Source organism: Betta splendens, chromosome 8 (assembly GCF_900634795.4).
Source record: "Betta splendens chromosome 8, fBetSpl5.4, whole genome shotgun sequence".
In the NCBI taxonomy this organism is placed as follows: Eukaryota; Metazoa; Chordata; class Actinopteri; order Anabantiformes; family Osphronemidae; genus Betta; species Betta splendens.
This window is the reverse complement of record NC_040888.2, coordinates 11951160-11965106: the sequence shown is the minus strand read 5'-3', so window position 1 is coordinate 11965106 and position 13947 is coordinate 11951160. Positions and strand designations below refer to the sequence as shown.

Here is a 13947-nt window from a genome sequence, read left to right as displayed (position 1 = left end):
CAATTTAATTCGACAGTGGTCAACCCGGGGACTTTCCCAGGCTGATGCCCTATCTATTGAACCACCAGGCCACTGTTGTAACAAGAAGTAACAAGATTGTAAAATTACTGTGACTACTTTACAGTATAAGACGAGATCATCATCCAAACTGTTCACAGAAGTCAATTAGAAAAACTATGCTTTTAGTTGCATCGGTGCAACTAATTTCTTGCTAAATATTCATAGCTCAGCTGTAGCGCAGTGTCAGGCACTGTAAATATAACATACTTCCTTCCTACTACTCTATGAAGCCTATGATATTTTAATGTACTGTATTTCTCTCTTTCTAAGTGTGATAATGAATATATCTTTTCAGGGTATTTTCTAGATTCATGACACGTAAATGTTAACAAAAACGTTAAAGCAGCTGCTTCCTGCTTTGGAGTTGGCAAGTCGCTGGACAGTCAGGTGTGGTTAAATATGTGGAAATACAGGACGAGAATAAGGGAGGGCGGATCAGTGATATTTTAATAGGCATGAACACATAGGATCAGAATGACATTTAATCATGGCTTTCAACAAAGTGAGTTGTGCGGCAGCTCTGCTGATTCTCCTGGTACAAGGTAAGATCAATACTTTCTAAATTCACCTGAACCAGTTACAGTACTTTCAGATTTATGATTACATGAGAGAGAAAATGACACATAAACAAAACAAATCTGAAAGCAAAGCATGTAATAAATGTAAATAAAATGTACAGTAGAGGATCTTGATTAACACAGGTGGGTTGGCTTAACTTGTTGTAATGAACACTGGTCACTCATTAATTAGTGTGAAGCTTTAGACTCATACATAACTTTTGTTTAAAGATACTGTAAGGGTGTTTATATTATTTCCTATTTTTTTCAGTGTGTCACTCACAAATAGATGGTAAGTCAACATTTCTAAACTGATTAATTTCTATATTAATTTTCATCCTTTTTTTTCGGCATTTTAATGATGTTTTGCTTTTTTGAGGTTGGAGAACGTTCATCATCTTGGCAATCCAAGATAACTAAAGTATTTTTTCTCCAGTCTGTGGTCAGCCTCCACTCAATAACAAGATAGTTGGAGGACAGGTGGCTTCTGCAGGCAGTTGGCCCTGGCAGGTCAGCCTGCAAACTTCTAGAAGCCACTTCTGTGGAGGATCCCTCATTAACAGTCAGTGGGTGCTGACTGCTGCTCACTGCTTCGTAAAGTGAGTAGTGAAAGTAGAGTTGATGTGTGATGCCCACACTAAAGACAAATACAAATCAACAATACAGTTAGTAACACAGAATTATTGCATTGTTTATTGTTTACGTTTTTTGAGTTGGTTATTTTGTGGCCCTTCATGACCATAGATTTAACAACCTGGGCTGGATATAGACTAGAAATAGAAATTATTAAATTAGGCGGAATATTATGGAAAGACATTCTAATTCTGTGTGCAGATTGATTTGTAGTGCTAAAAATAAAATCCACAACAGAAAAATTATTGATTATTGATGATTATTAACTTGTTTCATTTAAGTACCGGCTACCCTGAAAGCAGTGTGACTGCAGTACTGGGTCTCCAAACTCTGTCAGGATCCAACCCTAATGCACAGCGTTTGGCTTTGAATCAAATCATTGTTCATCCGAACTACAACTCCAACACAAACGACAACGACATCTGCCTCCTGCAGCTGGCATCAGCAGTGACTTTCACCAACTACATTCAGCCTGTGTGTCTGGCAGCGCCAGGCAGCACCTTCTACAATGGCACTGACTCCTGGGTCACTGGCTGGGGAGTCACCTCAGATGGATGTGAGTCATGAAAGAAGTGAAGAATACAACTCAAACAACTCACAGTTTGTAGGAATACTTCTTCCTAAAACACGACCAAAGGAAATCACTACTCTGCTGCTCTACCTCCTGAGCCAAGAAAAATAGAAATAGTAAAGAGTGTAGAATTCTTTAGGCACCACAAAGGTCATACAGTAGGTGGTCAATGTACGTTAGACTCAATACAAATAGCAGAATTAGTATGTTTTTGAGAGATTAAACTATTTTAACAAGGCATTTAGCTTTGATTAATCCTGAATATACTGTACCTACTGCACTAAAGTGGCCAGTGAGACACAGACAACCGCTCACATTCATGGACAATTCAGACTCCTCAATGAACATGTAATCGTAATCTAGGAGTAAACTGGAGGGCCCCAGGAAAACCCAAAATCACACTTAAAGTGCAAGCGTACTAAGCCAATATTTATCCAGGCAGCCTGAGGGATGTGAAGATCCCATTTGTGGAACACTAACAAAATTATGTTGTTATATAAATATTTCGTTATTACCATCTGCATTGTAAAAACGTATATTTTATTTTTAAATGTGATTTCATGACCCATTTTAAAGAATGTGTATCTTCTTTATGATACTTGGTGCTATACTCTGTAAATTGTTTATTATTTAATAAATTTTAAAGGTATAACTTATTATTTTTCAAAATTAAACTTGTGTCTCTTCAGCTCACACTGTTTCACAAACCCTAATGGAGGTGGAGATCCCAGTTGTGGGCAACAGAAAGTGTAACTGTGACTATGGAGTTGGCTCAATCACCAGCAACATGATTTGTGCTGGGTTAAGTGCTGGAGGGAAGGACTCCTGTCAGGTAATCAGCTTTACTGTGTTTGTGTCACATTTGTCCTTCTGTCTTCACTAAATGCCCTGTTGTGTTCAAAGGGAGACTCAGGTGGTCCAATGGTGAGCAAGCAGGGTGGTCGCTGGATCCAGAGTGGAGTCGTCAGTAATGGACGTGGCTGTGCCCTACCTAATTTTCCTGGAATCTACACCAGAGTGTCCCGGTATCAGTCCTGGATCAACAGCCAGATCACTAGCAACAAGCCGGGCTTCATCACCTACACATCCACTGGGACTGATGGGGACCTCAGTGTCTCTTGTACTGGTCTACCACCATGTAAGTGTTAGGCTTCAGTGGAAGTATTCAGCTTTTTGTTCATAGAGTCAATCTCTATCAGCTTTATCCTGCACCATTTTCTTAAATAATAATAATAATAATAATAATAATAATAATAATAATAATAATAATAATAATAATAATAATAATAATAATAATAATAATAATAATAATAATAATAATAATAATAATAACAATAACAATAATAATAATAATAATAATAATAATAATAATAATAATAATAATAATAATAATAATAATTGAACTATATTTTTCTGAGGGGAGCAGGGAACTATTGTGAAGTTTCCTACTCAATGACACACTTGGTGCTCTGGTGGGCTTCAACTCCCCAAGCTAACGCTCTACCAACTGAGCCACCAAGCCACTTGCAGCTCTTCTATGAAACTGGAATATACTGTTACTATAGTGTATATAATATAATACTAATTGACATGACCTCTTCTAGGTTTTCAAAGGTTTAGATTTTCAAGGCTTTCATATTTGGTCCCATCTGTTTATACTAATAAATGTACCACGGAAACCTACAAAACCCAGGGTCCCCATATTTGGGGTCTTATAATAATTGAGATGACCTATTCTAGGTTTACAAGGACTTAAAGAATTGAGAACGTTGTCATTGTGTTTGCTTTTTCTCTCCAGCTGTGTTTTGTGGCCAAGCTGCATTAAATACTCGTATTCTGGGAGGAAACTCGTCAGCTGGCATGTGGCCGTGGATGGTGAGCCTCCAGAGGAATGGAAGCCATGTGTGTGGTGGGACTCTAGTGGCTGTGGACTCTGTGCTGAGTGACGCTAGCTGCATCTCAAGGTAAAATAGAAGCGATAATTGATGATATAATGACTTTTGAAATGTTTTCAAAAGTACAAGCATAACCACATTTAGGTTTAATCTGCCAACATTGGCCCTTAATATATAAACTATGCAGATCTGATGAAAAGAAAAAATTAAGAGGTTTTAGGCAGTTACCATACAGTATATGTTCAAAGTAGCCAATGTGCTTTGTCAACCATAAATTTAGTTTAGCAGCTGACCTTTCCATATTGAGGTGTATAAAGTGCCAAGGAAATTGTTTATATTTGATCCGTGATGTCATTAATGAAATACAATGCTATTAGACATTATTTTAAAAATTTCTCAGTCCTCATTACAATAATTTCTCTCTTTCACAGTTCATCCAAGCCGTCTGATTGGACCGCTGTTTTGGGTCTTTTGAGCCAATATGGCTCCAACCCTAATCAAGTGTCACTGACTGTGACAAATATCGCCCGGAGCAACCTGACTGGCTCTAACATAGCAGTGCTGCATCTGGCGTCCCAAACCACCTTGTCCAACTACATCCAGCCCATCTGTCTGGGTGATGGACAAACCTTTGCTGTGGGTTCAACATGCTGGGCTGCTGGTTGGAGCTCAGGGACAGGAGGAGGTGAGTTTAGACAGCAACGATCTGAGTAAGATTCAGATGTTCTACTACTTCTTAGTTTCTCTTATTTCTACCTTTAGTCCAGGAATTTCTGCAGGAGACCCAGACCTCAGTGGTAAACTGTGGGAACTCATCAACCAGTGGCAGCATTTGTACAGAAGCTATAGCACTGGATTCGGTGAATAATTAATTAATTTTTAAATTTATAGAATCTGACAGTAAGTCATGAGGTAAAAAGTGATTGTGCACTAATGTAAACTCTTAACCGGGTCTTGCTGTCTTGTCTTGTCAGGGTGATGTTGGTGGCCCACTAATGTGTAAGTTGGGTGGCTATTGGTTCGAGGCAGCTGTGTTAACAGTCACCACAAACAACTCCACCAATCAAACACGAGCAGCAGTGTCAGTCTTCACCTCACTATCAGCCTACGGTCCCTTTCTGCGTCAAACCCTGGGCTCATTTTTGACTCCTCCCACCAGCACTGGAGAAGGCTGCGCTCATTCCCCCTCCCTCCTTCTCCACCTCGCTTTGTTCATCGCATCTCTCTACCTCTTTCAATAGAGACCTGTCATGTATTTACAAGATGTGATTATCCTGTAAACACAGAAGCTATTTTAATTTACTCAAAGGTTTCTCAATTATCATTAAGATTGATGAAGTTTGTGTTATTCTAGGGACTTTGATTTCATTGATTTTCACTGTTTTCTACATCTTTTATGGAGTATACAGTACAACTACAATCTTAAAGAATGTTATATTACATAAACTTGAAGTGTCTTTAAATTGCAGTAAAGATTGTGTAAGATCTACAAAATATCTAATTTCTTAATGTAATGAGTTAATTAATAAAAATATTATTTTCTAATACAACTTAATGGACATTTAAAGGTACAGTACTACTACAGCTGTAGCATTGATAGGATGATGACTGTGGGGAGGAATAACCTGCAGTAGGGCTCCTTCCTGCACTGTGGGTGTAACTAGTAATGGGTAGATGAGGCGTCATGAAGCGTTTCGACACATTGCAAAACTGTATTGATACTGTGCCGGTACTGTGTCACTGAATACTGACACCTGCTGGACTTTGAAACTCCCTACAGGCAACCTAATTGACGGACTCAGCTGACACTGATTTGGTAACTTAATATGTACAATAATATTATTTAAGCCATTGTATGTTATATAGTATTATTTCATATCTTCATTTGAATTTAAAATTGATATTTATAGATACAGTCGATAAATTGAACATGTATCATAACGTAAAAATCAAAGTGAACATGTTGTAAATGAGGATGCCTTTTTTTTGTTGTTTTTAAACAAATTTGGTCTCCCTGCCCACTGAAATGAGGAGATCTTGCCAAAGGTTATCTAGAAACAACACACTGGCATTTTAGTACACGATTTCCAAACAACAAGAAACAAATAATGCTCAATAACAGTGTGAAGTGGGTGTAGACAGCTGCTGTTCTGCCTGCAGTCTACTGACTAGCCATGACATACAACACCACAATTTTCATATTTACACGTTATTGATAAGTACTGTAGTGATAAGTACCAGTAATACTTACAGTTGGGTTTGGAAAGCCTGTTTATCAGCTCAGGTGTTCAGTGTCCCACTACAAGGTTAGTAAAGCTGTAGCTTGTCATTGATCAGCCAAAGGGTGAGGCAGACGTTGGTGCATGAACAATGCCACTTGTGGAAGCCAGGGTGATGTGAGGGGCTCTGCCACTACGCCCATCCAACAAGTAGAGGAGAGAATCCTAGCAGCCAGGGAGCCCACACACCTTCAGTTCCAGGAGGGCAGGTGTTGCGACCCAAGCCGCCCACACAGAGCTCCCAGGCAGAGGTGCAGCAGTCACAGAGACAGCACCCGAGGTCAGAGTGGGCCACCGTGGGTCAACGCTGTCCGCCCCATGAGAACCAGGGGCAAACACTCCCCCCGGTGGGAGGGTCGGCCTGAAAGAGTGGAGCCCGAGGACCCACGGTCCGTACGGGGCCCGCTAGGAGATGCCCCTGTGCCCAGAGTGGGACCCGCCCCCAGTCCTCCACCCCTACACGGGCGGAGCGGGGCCTACACCATCGGCCCGACCTCATCCCCTGGCACCACACCGGCCTCCAGCACAAGGCCAGCAATTGGTGAGGGTCAGCAGAACAGAGACCACCCAGTAAAAATGGGGTTTAATTAAAAATATTGAGTTCACTTTACCATGAACTTTACCTTGTACAATTTTAATACAGCACCATTATTCAGTGTACTGTACAACTCTGCAGTTTATTAAAGATGTGTGGAGAAGGCAGAAGAAATATTCATAACAATGCAATTGTTCTAAGGCTTGAAGGCAAACAACAGGCACATTTTTAATTCTTGCTCCTAACCAAGTGGATGTTGTTGGAATTCCTTCTTCCTATTGTAGTTCCAAATCAGAATAGTTCCTGTCAGAGTTTTCATTGAATGGGTGTGTGGCATTAATCAGTGTTTCAGTAGTACAAACTGACCTTCTCACCTGGCGAAAGCACAACCACAACACACACCAACCACTTAAACAAAATTAGAGTTACAATTATAAACATGTACAACCTTACAAATACTGTATGATCTGGGACAATGATCGGACAATGCAAGCTTGCAGGTTGTGTGTCACACATCAGTAGAGAGATACCATTCTTAACAGGAGGACTATTCTTAAAGTGAGTAAAAGTCACATGACTGGCCGTAAAGGCTGTAAAGGACGTTTCCACAGCGCATTTGTACACTATACTGTACAGTACAGTATATACATAGGTGAAAGGTAAAAACTGGTTTGATCACATTTACACAGTGAATCATTTCCTACTAGTAACTTGATATTAGAGATAGCATACGTAGCATGCTATACAGGCTCACTGTTTAGTATGGGAAGGTTCATAATGAAATTTTTACAGCAGTTCAATCTATAGAATATCATACAAACAAGCATTTGAAAATGAAGTGTCAGACAGTCAGCTGGTCTCATTTTTTACTGGATTGTTTCTCTTGTTTGTCTGTCTCTGCCCTGCTTGACTAAGCTTTCCTGTAGATTATGTACCACTGGGCTGACAACATAAGGACTAAAGTCTACAAATATCTTTATTTTTTCATAAATATATTCATAAGAAAGGTTTCATGATGACTTCATGACATGCTTCTTACAGTTTATAGATTGAACCTGCAGATTTAAAACTCTCCATGAGATGTTGGGTCACATTGCTGCATTACATTACATTACATACTAACATTTACAGGCTTGTACTCTTCTATTTGTGTGTCTGTGAGCACCTAACCACTCCATTGCGAAGACACAGAAGCTGGGGTTGAGAACTGCAGCAGTCGAGCAAGTATCTCTCTTTTAAAATTGTCTTGATCTACTACACCAACACAAACAGCTTGGACCATTGATACTCTTAGTTACAGTAGATGGTTTGATGCATTCGTCCATGATCCTACTCTTTGCTCACAGGCACACGGGTTGTGATCTGTGGTTTGTGATACAGTCAGATGGTTTTGTCAGTGTTGCAAAGAAGGACAATGTTTCAGATTAGACCAACTTTTCAAACCATGTCAAATAACAAAAACTATTTTATGTATTAGAAGAGTAATTATCTGACTGGCTTTAGTAAAAAAAACTAATGAAGTAAAAAAGGTTAATTTGTTGACTTGAAACCTGATGCAGTTTGACCAGTTCCTGACTGGACATAAGACACAAGTCAGTATATAAAAGATGAATTGTTCATTTAACCACTCCACTGTGTGTCTGCCATTGTTCTGCCATGGCATGGAATGTTTTGCTTTTACAACACTCACTTGTCTAAAAGTTAGTCCACTGCGCCCTGTCTGTCATGTTTCTTGTCCTTGTTTAGGTTTGTCTACTTTTTCTAGTGTTACAGTATGTTTACATCAGGCAAATGTGACAAGTAGCAGCTTATGTTCTGAATTATGGGTGTAAACTTGTTTTTGTGGAGTGTAAAATAAATCTAAATGGACCAGATTTCTTTCTTTCTTTGCATGCTTCTTCATACTTAATTTTTATCAGCTTTTACATCACATGTTTGACATTGTATGTTGTTTGGTTTCAGTATAGTTCTAGGAAAAGCCATCTTACAGTGAGATCAACATCAAATCTGACTCACCAGGTCATTTTAACTCGTTCTTCTTAGGTCTTTGTTTTAAATCTGATAATACAAAAAATATACTCTTGATAGTGTTGAGTTTTACTGTATATGCTCAGCCCATTTTACGGTAAAGCTGAACTGAAACCAATGACACCCATAATGAAGTATACTGCTCTGAAAGTCAGCTTCTATAGTTGGAGTCATTAAACCAGTAGGTTATAGTATGTTATCACCTGCTAAGTGTAGTCTGAACAGAGTGTCCAGTCCAGACATGCTATTTTTTTCTGCAGTAAAGCATCTGTGACTAATAATTTTATCTCACATTATTACGTAATTGATATTGCTTCATGTTATTGTTGTAGCTGTCAAGGCGGAGCTTGTTTGAATGATATGTTTACTTTAAAGGTTATTGATTCCAGTGGTTTGCGACATCAGGGTTGGGTCCTACCAAAAGGCCCGAGATTTTCACAGGGATGTTGGGTGTGTTGGACAGGTACTGTAAGTGTGCAAAGAGAGGTGTGTTTACAGTATGGTACAGTATAGTGATGAAGGACAGGGAGGGATGACAAGGGTATTTAAGCAGTAGACGAGCCGGAGATTTGATCAGTCATGGCTTTCTACAAGGTGATATGTGTGGCGGCTCTGCTGCTTTACCTAGTACAAGGTAAGAACAATTATCTAAACCAATTATTTAATTAACTTAATTGGTGGTTAATTATATACTGTACATAAACTGATTAAAAAACATCTAAAGATTGAGTAATATTAGTTTAACATAGAGAAAGCTAATGTAAGAACAAACCAGCTAACAAAACCTTAAATTTTAAACTTCCATCAGTACAGTGTGACCACAGGTCAGGTGTGTCACCAATGAGGCATGTGGCAATGAGGTGTATACTGTGTGTGTATGTATGTGTGTGTGTGTGTGTCAGCAGGGGACAAACCGGCGATTTGTCACAAACATATTCCATTTTAAAACATTTATTTAAATTAAGAATAACTGTATATTAATCAGCAATACATTTTAAATCGATTATCATATGACACCTACAGTAGAATCGTGTGCATGTAAGCAGTACGTACAGTACTGGGTTAAATAAGGCATCTTCTTTTCAGAATGACAGTTAACCAGACTGAAAGTGGTATCAGTGAATGCAGAGGAGGCAGCAAAACCAGTTTTGAGGGACAATAAAGAGGCTGTGGCTACTATGTTGACTGTTACAAACTCACATACATTATCCTGTATGTCACCAGTCTTTCAAATAGTTGACAGAACTGCTACAATAATAATCTGTAATTAAATTATGACTTTTACAAACGTCTGGTGAAATATTACAATGCTTAGTTATGCCATGTAAATACACATAGTATTTATACAGTAAATAATTTAGCAAATAATTAGTATAGTGGGAAGAAATTACACAGGATGAGAGGTAAAATCATATTACATTACAATATATACTATTATATTAAAACACATACCATTAAATATGTACCTAACAGTTGTTCTTTTGTTGTCTAACTTTCAGAGTGTTACTCGCAGCTAAGCGGTAAGTCAAACCTTCTATACAAATCTACTGTATGTCTTGGGTTATAGTTATATGAACTTTAATTACAGCATGTCCTGTCAAACTATTAAATAACGAATTATATAAATTCTGTAAGAGCAATATGACTATGATTATAGAATAAGTTCATTTTTAATTTTACTACGGTACAATGACAATAAAACTTGATGTCTTCTAGTCTGTGGTCAGCCTCCACTCAATAACAAGATAGTTGGAGGACAGGTGGCTTCTGCAGGCAGTTGGCCCTGGCAGGTCAGCCTGCAAATATCTGGGGGCCACTTCTGTGGAGGATCCCTCATTAACAGTCAGTGGGTGCTGACTGCTGCTCACTGCTTTGAAAGGTGAGGAATGCAAGTGGAGATAATAGCCGATACCCATAGATAACTAAGACAGCTGGAACTGTACTCTACTGTAAATTAACAGGAGTTTGAAGACATGAGAAAAAGAAAAAAAAAAGAACACAGTCACTTGACATGCGCCACATCTTTGTTCTCTGTTTTTCCCCTTGTTTATTTTAGCTCTGCAAGCAGCGTGACTGCAGTACTGGGTCTCCAAACTCAGTCAGGATCTAACCCTAATGCACAGAGTGTGGCTTTGAGTCAAATCATTGTTCATCCCAACTACAACTCTGCAACTAAAGACAACGACATCTGCCTCCTGCAGCTGGCATCAGCAGTGACTTTCACCAGCTACATTCAGCCTGTGTGTCTGGCAGCGCCAGGCAGCACCTTCTACAACGGCACTGACTCCTGGGTCACTGGCTGGGGAGTCACCTCAAGTGGATGTGAGTCATAAAACGTGGATATAAAATATCTGAAGTCAGCGTAGAGTAAAGCATAAATCACAGATTTCCTGTGACACTAGCAAACACATATAGACACACATTTTTTAATCCAGTTTAAATACACTAAGCATTTGCCTCATGGTGCAGCTGTATAAAAGTGCCTGACAGGACAAACATACACAAACATTATTATGATACTTGGTGGTATACAGTACAGTATAAATGAAAGGTTTGCAGTAATCACTTTGTCTTGACCAGGTTTTAAATGTGAGAGTCTGGTGATTGTAAGTTGTGTAACAGATTTAATCTTGTAGTCAATTTTAATGGTTACTTCAATGCGTTGTTTTTAAAGTAAACCTGTGCCTCTTTACGTAGCTGACACTGTTTCACAAACCCTAATGGAGGTGGAGATCCCAGTTGTGGGCAACAGACAGTGTAACTGTGACTATGGAGTTGGATCAATCACCAGCAACATGATGTGTGCTGGGTTAAGTGCTGGAGGGAAGGACTCCTGTCAGGTAATCAGCTTTACTGTGTTTGTGTCACATTTGTCCTACTGTCTTCACTAAATGTCCTGTTGTGTTTAAAGGGAGACTCAGGTGGTCCAATGGTGAGCAAGCAGGGTGGTCGCTGGATCCAGAGTGGAGTTGTAAGCTTTGGATACGGCTGTGGTTTTCCTAATTTTCCTGGAGTCTACACCAGAGTGTCCCAGTATCAGTCCTGGATCAACGGCCTGATCACCAGCAACCAGCCGGGCTTCATCACCTACACATCCACTGGGACTGATGGGGACCTCAGTGTCTATTGTGCTGGTTTAACAGCACGTAAGTGTCTGGTCTTGTGGAAGTATTCAGCTTTTGTTCATAGTTATTAGTTGCAGCTCCTTATATTAGCTTCACAAACATGAAATGCTTATTCTATTCATATTAAACTGACTAGTTCAGCAAACTGTATCTACTTGTTCAAGTAAAATTAGTGTGATTTTCACTTTTTTATTAGAAATACTCTTTTATTTTGCTCCTTTATTACAAATTAAAAATAAACTTACATTACAGAGTATTGACAATAACAACAATGTGACTCAGTGCTTATAATTGAGACCTATTCTAGGTTTACAAGGATTTAAAGAATTGAGAACGTTGTCATTGTGTTTGCTTTATCTCTTCAGCTGTCTTTTGTGGCCAAGCTGCGTTAAATACTCGTATTCTCGGAGGAAACTCGTCAGCTGGCATGTGGCCGTGGATGGTGAGCCTCCAGAGGAATGGAAGCCATGTGTGTGGTGGGACTCTAGTGGCTGTGGACTCTGTGCTGAGTGACGCTAGCTGCATCACAAGGTGGGGTACCTGGAGTATTTATTTTGTATAATGACAGTGTGTAATTGGGGTATTTGCACCTACAGGTACTTATACTGTAGTTTAGTTTCAATCAGTCCTCCTTGATTAAATGCTGTTATATTCCACAGTTCATCTAAGCCAACTGATTGGACTGCTGTTTTGGGTCGTTTGAGCCAATATGGCTCCAACCCTAATCAAGTGTCACTGAATGTGACAAATATCACCCTGAGCAACCTGACTGGCTCTAACATAGCAGTGCTGCATCTGGCGTCCCAAACCACCTTGTCCAACTACATCCAGCCCATCTGTCTGGGTGATGGACAAACCTTTGCTGTGGGTTCAACATGCTGGGCTGCTGGTTGGAGCTCTGGGAGAGGAGGAGGTGAGTCTCTGATACATGGACACAGTAATACTATCCACACAATCTGCATCTTTTCACCAGTTTGGGTTAAGCCTGGCACAGACAGTAATGATCTGAGTAGACCTCAGTTGTTTTGCTACTTCTTACAGTAATTTCTCTTACTACCACCTTTAGTGCAAGGAATTCTGCAGGAGACCCAGACCTCTGTGGTAAACTGTGGGAACTCATCAACCAGTGGCAGCATTTGTATCGGAGCTATAACACTGGATCAGGTGAATAAAGCCATTCATTTTTATATATCTTAGTACAAGTTTCTATTTCAACAAGGTGAAGTCAGGTTTTCCTACAGTGTTGTTTTAACCGTCATATAACTTTCTCCTTTACAGGGTGATGCTGGTGGTCCACTAATGTGTAAACTGGGCAGCTACTGGTACCAGGCAGCTGTGTTAACAGTCACCACAAACAACTCCACCAATCAAACACGAGCAGCAGTTTCGACTTTCACCACACTGACAGCCTACGACGCCTTTCTGCGTCAGACCCTGGGGTCATTTTTGTCTCCTCCCTCTAGTAGTGGAGGAGGCAATGCGTCCGCCTCCACCAGCACTGGAGGAGGCGGACTCCATCTCCTTCTCTTCATTGCATCTCTCTGCCTCTTTCAATAGATAACTGTAATGTATTTACATGATGTGATAAGCACAAATGAATGTAAATTATCTTTAGTTTTGAGAGACAGCATAGGTCCCTTGTGACGTTACTAAGCTAAGCATTTATGTCCTGTACACAGAGAAGCTATTTTAGTTTTGACAGTTAAAGGTTTTTTTGATGATCATTAGGGTTAATGAAGTTTACCGTTATTCTATTTTTTCATATTGGTATGTTTAGTTATTTGTTCTTGGATTCATCTTCTGAAAGTGACTTTGCTCTCAGATTCGTTTCTCTTTTGCTCCACGCTTCTCTTTACAACTTTTATGAAGTAAAACTAGTATCTGGGAGAATGTTATATTACTAAAGCATTAAGTGTCTTAAAACTGCAGTAAAGGTTGTGTAAGAAATTACTAAACACTCACAAATGGGATTGAAATTTTGACCGGATTTGCCAATTATTCTTTTGTGTTTTCACGTCTGATGTAAAATGCTGCCTAACTAACTGATACCTGATTGCATTGAACAAAACCTTCTTTCCTAGACCTCCCTTGCTCCTCACCTCTCCTGGCCGGTTTATGAAGAGATCATTAACCCCACCTACTTTACGTATCTTTCCACTTCTTGCTCAGAGAAGCAGATTCTGTTCAAAGGGAGACTCACTGAAAAGTAATTGTCCTTTTGTACCAAAGAATCTGATTGTACACAGGTTCTCACGATTCATGTC

At 39.5% G+C, this 13947-nt stretch overlaps 1 protein-coding gene across 1 annotated transcript; it reads left to right on the top strand.

The window, feature by feature from the left end:
- The first annotated feature begins 473 nt into the window (after nt 1–473).
- On the top strand, nt 474–13631 carry LOC114860912 (transmembrane protease serine 9-like). Its single transcript, XM_029159815.3, has 20 exons — nt 474–602; nt 889–909; nt 1054–1216; nt 1532–1806; nt 2511–2653; nt 2725–2959; nt 3620–3785; nt 4148–4401; nt 4479–4576; nt 4691–4955; nt 9136–9192; nt 10058–10078; nt 10275–10437; nt 10615–10880; nt 11256–11398; nt 11470–11704; nt 12049–12214; nt 12343–12596; nt 12750–12847; nt 12962–13631. The coding sequence occupies exons 1-20, from the start codon at nt 548–550 to the stop codon at nt 13238–13240; spliced, it is 3357 nt and encodes a 1118-aa protein (XP_029015648.1). The 5' UTR covers nt 474–547; the 3' UTR covers nt 13241–13631.
- Nucleotides 13632–13947: the final 316 nt, after the last annotated feature.